This window comes from Camelus ferus, chromosome 20 (assembly GCF_009834535.1).
Source record: "Camelus ferus isolate YT-003-E chromosome 20, BCGSAC_Cfer_1.0, whole genome shotgun sequence".
In the NCBI taxonomy this organism is placed as follows: Eukaryota; Metazoa; Chordata; class Mammalia; order Artiodactyla; family Camelidae; genus Camelus; species Camelus ferus.
This window is the reverse complement of record NC_045715.1, coordinates 12,111,906-12,128,215: the sequence shown is the minus strand read 5'-3', so window position 1 is coordinate 12,128,215 and position 16,310 is coordinate 12,111,906. Positions and strand designations below refer to the sequence as shown.

Sequence of the window (16,310 nt, the reverse complement as noted above, 5' to 3'; positions counted from 1 at the left end):
TTAAGGAAGCTCTGTAAGTATGAAAAACTGGCATTGTTGTTAGCAGCATACCTTCCAGTAGAAGTATATCATATTAGATTTCTTTTTTCCCTATAGTTTCTGTATATACTAGATTTAGCAGATGTCTGCCAAAAGCTAGAAAATTGTCCTATTGCTTTTATCCTGTAGGATAATCTGCTGCAGGGATGAGAGAATGGATAAGTATAAAAAGCACTTTTTGGATAGACTATATTATAAAATTTGAATACTTTGTCTTCTAAGAAACATTTTAACCTATATGTATATGAATCTTGGCTGCAAAGAAATTGAAGTATGATAACCTTTAGATGCCAGTAGGTTTAAATGCTAATACTTGTAGATTTCCAAGCTCCAGCCAGTATCTCTTTCTTGAGCAAGCTTGGTAAGAAATTATTGCATATACATTTGACACTAACTTCCCATTTCCCCTTACCCCCTGCCCCTGGCATTGTACCTTCTCTATGACTTTGACTACTCTACATACATCATATGAGTACAATCATACAGTGTTTGTCCTTTTGTGACTGGTTTATTTCATTTAGCAGAATGTCTTCAAAGTTCATTCACATTGCAGCATGTATCAGAATTTATTTTCTTTTTAAGGCTGAGTAATATTTACCACATTTATTAATTCATCTGTTGATGGACACTTGGTTTACTTCCACCTTGTACTGCTGTGAATAATTGGGTCAAGAACATGGTTGTATGCATCTCTGAAACTCTGCTTTCGGTTTTTTGGGGTATGTATGCAGACGTGGAGTTGCTGGGTCATATGGTAACTCTACTTTTAATTTTTTGAGGAACCACTATAGTGTTTTCCACAATGGCTACACCATTTTACATTTTCTATCAGTAGTGCACAAGAGTTCCAGCTTCTTCACATGCCCGCCAACATTTATTTTCTGTGTTTCTGATAGTAGCTGTCCTAATGAGTGCGAAGAGGTATCTCATTGCAGTTTTGATTTGCATTTCTCTGATGCTTAGTGTTATTGAGCATCTTTTCATATGCTTGTTGGCTATTTGTATATCATCTTTGGAGAACTGTCTGTTCAAGGCCTTTGCCCAGTTTTTAATTAGGTTATTTGTTTTTTTGTTGTTAAGTTGTAGGAGTTCTTTATATTTTCTGGATATTAATTTCTTATCATATATATGGTTAGTAAATATTTTCTACCATTCTGTAAGTTGCTTTTTCACTCTGTTGATTGTGTCTTTTAGTGCACAAAAGTTTTTAAGTTTAATACAGTCCCACATCTGCTTTTCTTTTGTTGCTTGTTATATCCAAGAAATCATTGCTAAGACCAATGTCTTGAAGCTTTTCTCCTGTTTTTATTTCCTAGGAGTTTTATAGTTTTGGGTCTTATGTTTAGGTCTTTAATCTATTTTGGGTTTATTTTTGTATATGGTGTAAGATAAGGATCCAGTTTTCTTCTTTTGCATGTGGATATCCAGTTTTTCCAGGAAGAGACTGTTTTTTCTCCATTGAGTGGTCTTGGCACCTTGTCAAGGATCATTTGACCGTGTATGCAAGGATTTATTTCTGGGCTCTATGTTCTGTAACATTGGTCTGCATGTCTGTCTTTATACCAGGACCACACTGTTTTGATTACTGTTTTGTGATAAGTTTTTGAAATCAGAAAGTGTGAGACCTCCAACGTTGTTCCTTTTCAAGATTATCTTGGTTATTAGGGGTCCCTTGAGATTCCATAAAATTTTTAGGATGAATTTTTTCTACTTTCAAAAAAAGTTACTGGGTTTTTGAAAGGGATTGCATTGAGCCTGCAGATTACTTTGGGTAGTTTTGACATCTTAACAAAATTAGTTCATCCAATCTAAGAACATGGGATGTCTTTCCATTTATTTATGTCTTCTTAAATTACTTTTGTACTTTTCATTGTACAAGTTGTTCACTTCCTTCCTTAGTTAATTCCTAAGTATTTTGTTCTTTTTGATGTTAATGGAATCATTTTTGGAATCATTTTCTTAATTTACTTTTCAGATTGTTCATTGTTAGCATATAGAAACAAAACTGAATTTTGCATGCTGATTTTGTATCCTGCTACTTTGCTGAATTTATTTATTCTAACAGATTTTTTTCTGATGGAATATTTACGGATTTCTATGTATAAAATATATCATCTGCAAACAGATCATTTTACTTTTTCCTTTCTAATTTGGATGAATTTATTTTCTTTTTCTTGCCTTATTACTCTGGATAGAGCTCCCAGTACTGTGTTAAATAGAAGTGGGGAAAGCACGCATTCTTGTCTTATTTCTGATCTTAAAGGAAAATTAGTCTTTGACCATTGGATGTGATATTAGCTGTGAGTTTTTCATACGTTGTTTTTGTTATGTTGATGTTTTCTTCTAGTCCCATTTAAATGTTTTTATCTGCACCTTTTTTTGTGTAATAGCACTTGGAACTAAATAACCAGAATTGCTTAAGCTGTTAAATATTTTGGAGGCAGACTTTTAGAAAGATAGTACATAGAAGAAAACTACAGAATGATTTCAGGTAGCAAGTACAGTTCAGCACAGTAAAGAATAGCAGACTCTTCTTACTTACTGGGGAGAGTTAATCGAAGGATGCAAGGAATCATTAATCACTAGGGAATTATTAATATAATTTAGCATGTTAATAAGTGAAATGATGTTATCATTTTTTCCTTTTGGTAGATATGCAATAGGCATTTGGTGAAACTTAAAATCTATCTTTTATTTCTGTTTGGAGTTTGGAAACTACTGCTTACTTCTGCATACGTCAGTCATCCAAAGTCCAGAAATCGTGTAATGGTGAAACAATACAAGCATTTTTTAATGTGCTTTTTCAAGTGATTTTTGATTAAATTATCATTTTGAATAATACATGTAGAGATTCTGGATTCTGTTATTGTCCTTTGAAGAGTTTTGGTTCTTGTTTTAGCAGGCAGTTGTTACTGAATGATCATTTTGAACACTTGTAGACTTAGTTGTATCTTTTGTTAATGGGTATCTGTGGAAAATCTGAGGTGTGTTAAGTTCCTCAAGTGGCAGGAGTTGGCCTCCCAACTGTCTCCTCTGTGGCTTTTTAGGATGAGTTTACAGTAGGTCTTTTTCTAGGGAAGGTGGGCTTTACGTGTTTCTACTCTGTGTATACCAATACATGTAATAGCCCATCCGCTCTCTGGACACTCCCACGTGGACTTCTGGAGGCCCTTCCCTGCATAGTTTTCTACTGTCCAAAGCACTTAATTCTGATTTCTGCTTACTGTGTTTTGCCTGGACTCCAGCTGTCTGTGTGCCAGATCTGGAAATGTTCCTAGACGGAGATCTGGATGGGCAGTGATAGTAGGGCTCACCAGGAGTTTTTCTTGTGCTGTTCTTTGTTGTCTGAAAGTTATTGCCTCATTTATTTTGTCCACTTTAATAGTTATTTACAGTAGAAGGGCTGGTCTTGGGGCCCAGTTATTCCAGCTTAACTGGAAGAGCCTTTTGGAAACTTGACAAATGACTGTAAAGTTCTTGAAAATACACCTGAAAATGAATAGAGAAGTTCTGAAACAGAATAAGGGGAATGTAGGGTAGGTTGGAGTAACTTTTACAGGCATTAGATGTGTTATAAAGCTTTAGTATTTTAAGTATTATGGTACTGGTACAGAAATACACAGATACATCATTGAGGAAAGCCTCTTAGAATTCAGTATATGGTAGTGATGGTTTCTCAGTCAGTGAGGAAAAGATGGCTTACTTAAGATTATTTCAGAATATAAACCGACTAACCATCTGGAAAACAATGAAGCGGAATCATTCCTTCATTACCCATAACTGATTCCAGTTGGAGTCAAGATTAAATATTACATTGAAATAAAAGCAATACTACCAAAAAGAAAAGAGTAAAAGTTTTTAGTGCTTATATAGTTTTAGGATGGTAAGTCTGAGTAGACAAAGTACAAGTTATTTTCTGTATTATAAAGATATAAAAAAAAAATGAATGGATTCAACCAACAGTGAAAAAATTAGTTGTGATATTTCAGATCATGTCATACTAATCTTACTGCTCAAAAGGAAATTAGATCTGACAAACTTTATTAGCAAGATAGACTTATTAATAAGCAGTTAAGAAATATAAATGCTCAGTGTTGCATTTAAATAAATGCAAATAAAATAATGGTGCCATTTGACATATTAGATTGGCAGAAATCAGAAAAGGTTATTATCCAGTGTTGGAGACTATGGGGGAAATATACACTGTCATTTGCTATTTGTGGAGTATAGCTCTGTGGACTATAGCTTAACAGGAAATTTTTGGATCACAGTATCTCTCATAAGCAAAAGTAAGCATGCATTCTGATCTGTTACGACCGATCAGTTCTACAGGATACTTGTTGAGGCTCAGGATATCTTGGACTACTTAGGCTGTTTCATGGGCCCAACTTTAGACTTTCAGAATCAAATTTTTTTGTGGGTCACTTAGGAACATTTGTTTAGTAATTCTCATGTTTCTCTTACATGCTTACAGAACCATGGATTTATCCAAAAGAATACTCTTTAACGTCTGAAAATATAAATGCTTGTATGTTTGATGGAGTATTGGGGGGAAAAAATCACAAAAATAATTATAGTAAATCAATGTGGTAAAATACAGTGTGGTCTTTAAAGGGAGTGTGCTCTGTATGTAGAGACAAAATTATATTGACAAATGAAAAAATAAGTCACAGAACAGGAGGCATAAACATAATTATGTGGTTAGTTTATATGCACAAATATCTTCCCTATCTGGGAAAGCTATAGTTGATGTGCAATATTATATAAGTTTTAGGTGTACAATATAGTGATTCACAATTTTTAAAGGTTATTCTCCATTTATAATTATTATAAAATTTGGCTATATCCCTGTGTTGTAAAATGTATCCTTGCAGCTTATTGTATACATAGTAATTTGTACCTCTTAATCCCCTGTCCCTATCTTGCCCCTCCCCACTTCCTTCTCTCCACTGGTAACTACTAGTTTGTTCTCTATATCTGTGGGTGTTTCTTGTGATATTCACTAGTTTGTTTTATTTTTCAGATCCCCCTTGTAAGTGATATCATATGGTATTTGTCTTTCTTTCACTAAGCATAATTCCCTCCACATCCATCCATGTTGTCGCAAATGGCAGAATTTCATTCTTTTTAATGTCTGAATAGTAGTCTGTTGGAGGACATACAGTATTTTTGTTGCGGGGATATACAGATTTAATAGGGGTTGTTTATGGAGGGACAGACTTACCTTTTTGTTTTATGACTTTTAAAATTTTGGCGGGAGGAGGGAGGTAATTAGGTTTATTTATTTATTTAGTGGCGGTATTGGGGATTGAACCCAGGACCTTGTGCATGCTAATAAGCACACACTACCACTGAGCGATGCCCTCCTCTGTTTTATGACTTTCTTATGTAGCTTCTTTGCTTTTATTTTCAAGGAAAATTAAGAACGATGTACTTTTAGAAGTTATATTTGATCCCTGAAATGTTTTGACACTAGGTTAGGTAAATTAGGTTAGTTGTAACCTTGTTGGCTAAAGAATATCTTAAATTGGGCATATCATGGGAGGCTTTAGTGATCTGAATGAAAGCTGTATTTGTTATATAGTATGTTTTCTTAAGCACTATTTTGTTGTGATAGTATATTGCTTTTTCTAAGTTTGAATATTCATAATATTAATGCTTTTCTTTTAAGAACCCTCAACAACTAGTACTGCTTCAAATTATCCAGATGTATTAACAAGGCCCTCTCTTCATCGGAGCCATCTGAATTTCTCCATGTTGGAATCTCCTGCATTGCACTCTCAGCCCTCCACATCCTCGGCATTCCCGATTGGCAGTTCTGGATTTTCTCTTGTAAAGGAAATTAAAGATTCTACCTCTCAGCATGATGATGATAACATCTCAACTACCAGTGGTTTTTCTTCAAGAGCTTCTGATAAAGGTATTCTTGGCATTTGGTAGTAAAAATAAATTTCATGGAATAATTTTTTTCTAACCTGATTGTTACTTGCATTTTCTATTTGTAAAAATATAGGGTCTTGTAATTGCATTACCTATTTTTGTTCCAGATATAGCTGTTTCAAAGAACACTTCAGTGCCACCTCTTTGGTCCCCAGAGGCTGAACGTTCTCATTCACTCTCACAGCACACTGCCACCAGCTCAAAGAAACCAGCATTCAACTTGTCTGCCTTTGGAGCACTTTCTCCCGTGAGTCCTAATTTGATTTGATTTAATCACATTAGTTTTGAGTCTTTATTCCTTATAATTTATCATTATGTTTCTGTGCAGTCACTTGGGAATTCTTCAATCCTTAAAACAAGTCAGCTGGGAGATTCTCCTTTTTACCCTGGAAAAACAACATATGGTGGGGCAGCAGCTGCTGTAAGACAGCCTAAACTACGAAACACATCATATCAGGTTGGTTTGAATAGGAGAAGGATTCATAAACTTTTTTATTTTTAAATGATTAGTAAGTAACTTTTGGCATTCAAGTAGAGTTTTGTTTCACTTATTCTGTGGTGAAATGACAGAACTGTGGATTACATTCTTTTCATTTAGACATTATATTATTTTAGTCCTAAGTGAACATTTTATACATTGTGTGTGTGTGTGTGTTTCAGGAAGTGTGATGGTTAATTCCTTTTTTTTAAAATAGAGGTATAAGTTACATGTAAAATTTACCCTTATTACATACAGTATTTGAATTTTAACTGAATACGTACAATTGAGTAACCACTTCTACAACTGACATACTGAACAAACATTTCCATCACTCCAAGATGTTACCTTGTGCATCTCTAATCAACCTCTCTTCCTGCTTCCACTTCTTGGCAACTGCTGATCTGTTTTCTTTCCCTGTAGTTTTGCTTTTTTCCCAAATGTCATAAATTTAATCATACACTATGTAGTCTTTTGAATCTGACTTATTCTATGTAGTATAATGCGTGTGAGATGAATCTGTATATTTGCATATATCAGTAATTAGTCCTTTTTTTGCTGAGTTATAATACAGTTTGCTTATCCATTCACCAGTGAAAGGACACTTGGGTTGTAGTTGTGAATAAAAGCTGCTATAAACATAATTTTCATTTCCCTTGGGTAACTACCTAGAAGTTGGACTGTTGAGTCATATGGTAAATTTACATTAATTTTATAAAAACTGCCTAATTGTTTTCCATAGTGGCTGCTACCACTTTGCCTTCTCACCAGTATTACAAGAGTGTCCTGGCTGGCGCTTGTTGTCATCAGTTTTTTTCATCGTAGGCATTCTAATAGACATGTAGTGATAACTCCAACTCACTGTGGTTTTGCATTTCCCTAATGACTAGTGATGTTGGGCATCTTTTCATGTGCTTATTTACTATCAATATATTTTTGGTGAAATATCTGTTCAAGTCTTATTGCCCTTTAAATTTTTTTTTAAAAAGGTATTATTGAGTTATAATTAACATACAATATTATATTAGTTTCAGGTGGATGACATAGTGATTTGATATTTTTATACATTATGAAATGGTAACTGCGGTAAAACCAGTGACCATCCATCACCATATAGAGTTGTTAACAATAATTAGTGACTGTCTCTCCAGGACTTACTTATTTTGTGACAGGAAGTGTATGCCTCTTAATTCCCTTCACCTATTTCATCTGCTCCTTTTGCCCATTTTTTAATAGAGTTATTTTTCTTATTAGTGAGTTTCGAGAGTTCATTATTGAGGTTGTAAGTCCCTTAATAGATATATGTTTTGCGCACATCTCCCATTCTCTGGCTTGTCTTGACAGTGTCTTTTTGAAGAGAAGTTTTTACTTTTGATGACATCCAGCATTTTTTTTTCCTTTTATGATTCATGTTTTTGGTGTCAGAGCTATGGCATTTTTACCTACTCCAAGGTCATAGGATTTTCTCATTGTTTTCTTCTAGAAGCTTTGTAGTTCCAGGTTTTAATTTAGGCCTGTGATTCATTTTGAGTTAATTTTTGTATGTGGTATGAGATATGGATCAAGATTCATTTTTAACATACAAATTTCCCCTTTTTCTAGTACCATTTGTTCCTAAGACTATACTTTCCCCTTTGGATTGCCTTTGCACCTTTTTCAAAAATCAGTTGGCAGTATATATGGAAAGGATACTTACTACATCATGATTAAGTAGGTTTATCCTAGGAATAATGTGATCTACCGTGTAAACAAACTGAAGATTTATATAAAAACTGAACATCTCCACAGATGCATAAAACATTTGACAAAATCCAACATCCATTCATGATAAAAAATTTTCAGCAACCTAGGAATAGATGGAAACCTCCTCAACCTGATAAATCGTATCTATGGAAAATCTTCAACTAGCATCATACTCATGATGAAAGCTGAATACTTTCTTCTTAAGACCGAGAAGAGAACAAGGATGTCTGCTGTCACCACTGATAAATATCATGCTGTGGGTCCTAGCCAATACAAGAATAAAGAGATACAAGGCATCCAGATTGGAAAGGAAGAAATTAAATTACTCCTATTCATAGACAACATGCTTTTCTACCTAGAAAACCCCAACAATCTCCAAAAAACATTGTCAGAACTTACAAATGAGTTTAGCAAGGTCACAGAATAAAAAGGTTAATATACAAAATCAGCTGTGTTTACGTACATATGTTAACAGAACAATTGGAGATTGATAACTTTGAAAATAATTTAAGGTAAATTTCATCATTCTATACTTTGTCCTAAGAGTTACTTGAGGATCATAAAAGTTATTTTGTGTGTATGTTGTTATGTGCTTACATTATAGGCTTTAACATTTTAAAGATAGAGGTGTAATGACACTTGAAGCATGTAGACTTTTGATAGGCTTTTGGAGAGGTAAATGTGTTTGAAGGTGACAACCCATGACATAGAAATGACACAAAAGCAAGTATATATGAAGACTCTGTCTTGTCCTTAGGAGCAGTCTCTTTCCTAATTAGAGGATACTTCCATATGTAATTGATAGTAATTAGGAGTCTTCTGAGTGTATTGATGATGGGCAATATTTATTATTTCAGAGAGTTTTAACTGGATGTTGGGGTCACACAGGGACCTCTTTCTAGAGCTTAAACTGGATCATCTTTCTCTTTTTCAAAAAGTTTTTTGCAGTTAAAATAGTTCACCTTGTAGTAGAAGATAAGATGAAGCAAGCCTGTGATTCATGAGTGGTCCTAGTCATAGTATATTCCTGCTTCTTCCTATTTCTTATATCAAATCCTGTACTTTTTAATGCTCAGTCCTGACACACCCTTATAATCCTTGTCAACACAGGCTTCTGTTAATTACTGACATTTGAATTAAATCTAGTTGCTGTTCCTTTCCTAGGGAATTAAGAATTGGGAGATACAATAAAGATTTTCTAATTCAGTTCCATTTTATTGATTAGTGATTTGAGGCCCAGAGAGGCTAGTGACCAGTAGAATCCAGTGACAGCGCAGGCTGTCATATTCTCCTAGAAGATTCTAATGCTGCCTCATGTTTGCCAGGGCCTTTGCCCTGAACAACAGCAATCCTTAATGGTGGACCACGTTCTTCTTAATAAAGCTAATGTAGAATATTGCAGCTGCTCTGAAGATATAATGACTATTTGGTATCAGATAGAGAGACATTATTTAAAGTAGTTATTGTGCTTCAGTTTTTCAGATACTATGAGCTATTTATAGAAACTGGGTTATATATTGATTGTGAGCATGCATCTTTTTTTACATTAAGCATTGCCAAACTGCTTTGTTTTGTGGTAGTCACTTGGATGTTGGGATGTTGTAATACATTCATGAGAAAAGGAAGTATTTTTGTTGGAACTTGTAAACATTGCTTATGTGTTAAAGGGTATATGTCGGGGGGAGGGTAGAGAGCATGCCTAGCATACATGAGGTCCTGGGTTCAACCCCCCGTACTTCCTCCAAGCGGAAATCAATGAAGAAACCTAGTTACCGCCCCCTCAAAAACCAAGCAATACAAGAAAATAAGTAAATATAAATAAATAAACCCAATTACCTCCCTCAAAAAAATAAACGTGTATATGGCTATTCCTATAACTATTTTTCCTTAACATCAGTTTTAGAAAAGTTTAAAAGTCATTTATTAAGAAATAGCCTGAGTATTAAAATTTTTTCTTACATTAAAATTGGAGAAACAAATCAGTTTAAAAATGTTGATTTCCATTGCAGTAAAATGTATAGTCTTCTTTAGTTATCTTCTTGGAATTTACTATAGTTAAATATTATTTAGTACCCAAAATAACTAATATTCTTTTTTTTTTTTTTTGCCCAGGGTTAATTACATTTATTTATTTTAATGGAGGTACTGGGGATGCATGCCAGGCATGCACTCTACCACTGAGCTATATATACTCTTCCCCACCTAATATTTTAATGTGGCTCTCATTAATTTAGTGTTCTTTGATTTAAATATCAGGGATAAATTGATCAAAGTAATGCTAGAGCTTTTTACTATTCTCATTTTTCCCATTTAACATTTTTTTTCTGATTGTAAGAGTAATTTCTCAGGATGGGATTTTCAGTAAAGGCATAAAGAGAGTTGAACATGAGCTTAATGACACCAGCTAGAGACAGGTTACTGTTAATAGTTAATCCTTTTTCACATTGCACATTCATTCTGTTCTGTCAGTATTTTCATTGCCTGAAATATGTGCTTTTAAAGTTTACAGTTCCAACAAATAATGCACTGTTTATGTTATAGGCACCAGTCAGAAGACAGATGAAAGCTAAGCAACTCAATGTGCAGTCCTATGGTGTGACCAGCTCAACAGCTCGGAGGATATTGCAGTCTTTAGAAAAGATGTCAAGCCCTCTAGCGGTAAATTTTTAAAATCACAATTAAATTCAAGAGTGTAACAAAATCTGAGTTTAGTAAAAAAAAAAAATCTTAATTTTGTTATTGTTTCAACTTTAACAGGATGCAAAAAGAATTCCATCTGTTTTTTCTTCGCCTCTGAATTCTGTAAGTTGACTTTTAAATCTTTTTTAAGAGACATATTTTTATATATTGGTACCGAGAGTCATATTTTTCAGTTTCCCATCTATTTCAATAGAATCTTGTTTTTTCAGCCTCTTGATAGGAGTGGGATAGATACCCCCACAGACTTTCAGGCCAAAAGGGAAAAGGTAAGACTCCCTTAGCATTTATTATAAGTATTGACAGTTTTGTTGTATTTTAAGTTGGCGTATATACAAATTGAACTTAGTTGATAGTCATCAGCGGACGTGTTTGGGAAAAAAGGTTTTTTTACTTTGGACATTGTAGCCTCTTGTGAGGGCCTTAGCACAATGCTGTATATGTAGTAGTCAGTATTTCTTGGTTATTTGGTATTTCCATCTTCAATATCCTGGTAATCTTTAACCCTTTTTGATAAATGAAAATAGTGGTTGGAGCTTGAAGTATTAAATAATTAAAAGTTCAGTGAACTAAAGCCCTCATTAAACATAGTTATTTTTGTAAACTTTTCTCAAACATGTCAAATCTGTTATGTGTGATGGAGTTTCCAATTGACATATCTACCATCAGTCAGCCAACATACTGTTCCAAGATAGCAGAGCTTAAAAAAATATGATATAGATTATATCTTGATGACCCTTTTTAGTGTATCCTATTTGGTTAATATTAGCTTTGTAGGTTACTGTGGAAAAAATAAAATGCTTGATAGTTAGGGTTAAAGAGGTAATTTTTGTAGGTTATATTTGTGACTAGTTAAGTATCCTTCAGAGGAATCATATTCCCAGATCCTTACTTGTGAAAGCTTTTAGTACAACACCAAGTTCCTGCAGAAGTAATTGATTAAAATTGTTGTAGTTCTCTGAATTAATTGTGGGGACTGTATTTGAGATATTAGTAAATTACAGTTATTTTTATTGAAATTATGATGCAGAAAAGACAGCTTACATTGAGTTTTTTCTTGGAATAGTATTGCTTCTCAACTTTTAGAATTACCTAGACTGTTCCAATGAAGCAAGAGGGAATCTATTATTAGCTGCTGTGATGGGATTAATGTAAGCCATTAGCTGCTTTTCTCAGGCTCTCATTTATATCAGATTGTTTAAAAAGAAGTAAAATTTAAAAATTGTGCCATAAGAGAATTTCTCATTAATAAAAATTTTCTTAATGGTTGAGTATAGTATGGATAAAATTTTGGTAACGGGTGCTAGGAAATATGAGGGCTCCAAGTCCAAGTCTCACTGTTGTAATCAGAGCAGTCTACAAAATAGACTTTCTTATTGAATTGTAGGATCACACTTGTGATGAGGATTTAAGGAAGAGCTGGTAACGATACAGAGGCTTTGCCCTGGAAACCAGCGTTGTTCACAGCTGCTGCTGAGTCAAAGGACTGTATTCATAGTATTACAGTATTTGGACAGAGTAAAAGCTCTGGGCTTTATAGTCCTTTTACACCAACAGGATTTTTATTGTGTTTCAGTGTACCAAAAGACTGTTGACAAAACACTTGTGTACTTAGATAATAAAGGCAGTTCATTTTAAGATTAGGAATTCTTAGTAGTGCTTTACTAATTAGACTTAAATTGTAGGACTTTGGGTTTGGTTTTTAAATAACAATGTACGAAAATTTACTTGGAGAGATTTGCTCACATTCTTAGGAATTAAAATATTTTCATAGCTAATTAAAAAGTATCTTATTTACAGCTGAAAAAAATGTAGATAGCAATTTGAGGAAAATGTGACAAAATCAATTTTAGTTCATATATTTGAAATTCATCCTGTAAAAGCTTAAAATGTTCAAAATACTCTACCATAGTTCCCATTTTGTGTGTGAAGAGTCATTTAAGTCTGGAATAACATAGTCCATAAGGTCATTTTGAAATTATATGTGCATGTATATAGGTGTATGTCTAAATACAGAATGCACATATAAAAAATAATATAAATACACACACACACCCCTTGGTTCTTTTACTATCAATTTTTCCTCTTAGTACTTGTTTGCATCAACTGGTTATTCTGCTGAGAAGGACTCATAGTCTCTAAGTTTCATTAGCTGTTGTCAAATAATTTTTAGATATATGTCACTGATATATGAAAAGTAAGTTTGTCTTTGATTTCTGTTTATCTGTAAGGTGGACTCTCAGTATCCCCCTGTTCAAAGACTCATGACCCCAAAGCCAGTTTCCATAGCAACAAATCGAACTGTTTACTTTAAACCATCTCTGACCCCATCTGGTGAATTAAGGAAGACTAATCAAAGAATAGATAAAAAGCACAGTGTAAGTATGTGTTTGTTTTCACTAGTTTTTGAATATTGATTAAAATGAATAAAAATACGTAGTATAAAGTACAAATAATCTACTACTGCAGTCTAGCAACTGGACAATGGGTAAAGTTTGTGAATTAGTGATGATTATGAATTGATAAGTGTTTAAGTGACTGGCACCTTGGTCAAATCCTCAGTGTAAACACTAGTATACTCTCAGTGTTTAGATTAAATAATTTTGCCAGACTAGCTTTATGTTGTGTTCTGTTTGTGTTGTTGAACTATTTGAACATATCTGTTTATCCCCAAGTACTTTGGCATACATCTCCTGTATTATCACACCTTAGGAAATTAACATCAGTTCCTTCTTAATATTATCTAGTATCTAGTCCATGTTCAAATGTTAGTTATGGCTGCTTTTTTGAACCAGGATCCAAGGAAGTTTCACACATGACTTCTGGTTTTGTCTTTCTAGACCCCAAATCTTCACCCTTACTCCATTGTTTTTATTTTTAAATAACTTCTTTATTGATATATAATTCACATACCATGCAATTCGCCTGTTTACTTAAAGTGTACCATTCAGTGGTTTTGTTGTATTTGCAGAGTTGTTCATTCATCACTGCAGTCAATTTTAGAACATTTTTATCACCATCCCTTCTCCCTCCCACAAGTCTCACATCAATAACTAGTCACTTCCCACTTATTCTCCTCCAGCCCTAGACAACTGCTAATCTGTCTCTGTAGATTTGCTTATCTGGACATTTCTTATATAAAAAAAGTGGTCCTTTGTGACTGGTTTATTTCACTTAGCATAATTTTAAGGTTTGTGTTATATATCAGAACTTAACATGAGCCTTTTTATGGTTGAATAATATTTCATTGTTAGGATATACCAGTTTTTTAATCCATTCATCATTTGAGGGACATTTGGGTTATTTTCACTTCTTAACCATAGTGAATAGTATTGCTATGAAATTTTTGTGTACAGTTTTTTGTGGACATATGTTTTCATTTCTCTTGAGTCTTATACCTTGGCATGAAGTTGTTAGGTACATAGGTATTTGAAAAGATCACATTTGTCTTATAATGCCTCAAATTTTGGGTTTTGCTGTTCTCCTGTGTCATTTAACTAAAATGGTGTGTTTTTTGTACTTACTGTATTTACATAACATCTATTTGTGCCTTTATGTTTAATCTTTCTATCTTCATAACAACCCAATTTCTTGAAATTTTTCAAACTAAAGTTGAAAGAATAGTACAGTGTTTATTCATTTCCTTTAACTCAACTCACCAGTCATTAATATTTTATCATATTTGCTTTATCAAAATTTTAAAAATAACTGAAGTGCAATTTTGGACTTACAGACCTGCAAGAAAAATCTTAAGAACTCCATATTTTACTTCATTTGCTTTATCTTTTTCTGTGTTTTCTACAAAGAAGAAATTCCTTCACGTAATTGCAGAACAGTTATCTAAACCAGAGACTTAACATTGGTACAATACTATTATTTAATCTACGGATTTTATTTAGATGTTGCCAGTTGTCCCCAAAGAAAGAAAATGCAAGATCATGTCTTGCATTTAATTGTCCTGTCTCTTTATCTCCTTTAGTCCAGAACAGTTTTTTAGGTTTGGGTTTGTTTTAAGTTTGTTTGTTTGTAGGTATTTTGTAACATTGATACTTCTGAAAAGTACAAGTTACTATGTGGATGTCCAGCAGTTTGGAGATGTTTGGTGTTTCCTCATGATTAGATTCCAGTTAGGTACTTTTGTTGGTAATACCAACAAGTAGACTCTGAGCTCTTCTCAGTGAATCATGTCAGGAGGCACGTGCTGCTGGTTTGTCCCATTGCTGACAATGTGATCATTAGTTAAGGTGGTGTCAATGGGATTTCTCCACTGCAAAGTTACTGTTTTACTTGTGGTAATTAATAAATATCTCAGTGGGAGGAGATAACTTTGTGAGCACAAATATTCTTTTTACCCAGCAAGTGATACAGCATTATTGATGATTTTTGCCTGTGTCTATTATTTGCAGATGCCAAATTGTGGTTTTCTTTTTTTTTTTTTTTTAACTTTTTTTTATTGAGTTATAGTCATTTTACAATGTTGTGTCAAACAAATTGTGGTTTTCTAATTCCACCATTTCTTCTACGTTTGTTAGTTGGTTTTCAACTATAGGAAGTTTTCTCTATTTATGTATTTACTTCTCTATTTATTTTTTTTAAGTCAACTTGAATTCTTATATTTGATAAGATTACAATCTTTTATTATCATTATTTATTTTGATGCTCATATTGTCCCATACTTGGCCTTCATACTGGCTCCTGTGTGTCCTTTAGTATTTCCTCATCATTTTTTGAGCACTTAGTTGCTTTTTGGGGTGGTGGCAGAGGGGGTGTGTAATTAGGTTTATTTACTTATTTAATTAATGGAGGTACTGGGAATTGAACCCAGGAATACTGAGCACACACTCTACCAATGAGCTATACCTTCCCCTCCTATTAGTTGCTTTTTTTTTTTAATTGGGTTATAGTCAGTTTACAATGTTGTCAATTTCTGGTGTACAGCACAATTTTTCAGTCATACATGAATATACATATATTCGTTTTCATATTCTTTTTCACTGTGAGCTACTACAAGGTCTTGAAAGTTGCTTTTTGATACTCTGAAAATAACCCTGGCTCTTGTGAGTTTTCAGCCCCAGGCCTATAATCAGCCATTTCTCCAAGGAACCCTGATTCCTTTTAATGGAGGAAATCTTAAGTTGCAGAGGATCATTTCAAAAAGACTACCCTTGTAAATTTGATTGCACTTTTAATAGGCAACAATGAGAGATAAGTAAAAGTATTTGTGCGGTTGGAACTATATTACCTTTGTGTATTATCATTTTGTTAAAAGGACATTTGTGTTTGGTGACATTTTATGTTTGTAATCACACTGTAACTCTTGATCATCATTCAGAATACAAGGGTGTAAGTTGGAGATCTTAGGATTCATTAACTTAAACCATCAAATTCCTGATTCCAAATATTGACATTCACA

General features: G+C 33.6%; 1 protein-coding gene across 4 annotated transcripts in view; it reads left to right on the top strand.

Moving 5' to 3' along the window:
- NUP153 (nucleoporin 153) overlaps window positions 1-16,310 on the top strand; it is a 63,942-nt gene that overhangs the window by 13,645 nt on the left and 33,987 nt on the right. For 3 of the 4 annotated variants that reach the window (XM_032462547.1, XM_032462546.1, XM_032462549.1), the window contains 7 exons: window positions 5,711-5,959; window positions 6,087-6,226; window positions 6,308-6,436; window positions 10,742-10,858; window positions 10,958-11,002; window positions 11,110-11,166; window positions 13,129-13,275. In XM_032462547.1, the coding sequence (XP_032318438.1) occupies window positions 5,711-5,959; window positions 6,087-6,226; window positions 6,308-6,436; window positions 10,742-10,858; window positions 10,958-11,002; window positions 11,110-11,166; window positions 13,129-13,275 (884 nt within the window). The remainder of the gene's footprint in view (window positions 1-5,710; window positions 5,960-6,086; window positions 6,227-6,307; window positions 6,437-10,741; window positions 10,859-10,957; window positions 11,003-11,109; window positions 11,167-13,128; window positions 13,276-16,310) is intronic. The other variant, XM_032462548.1, reaches the window with a different exon arrangement.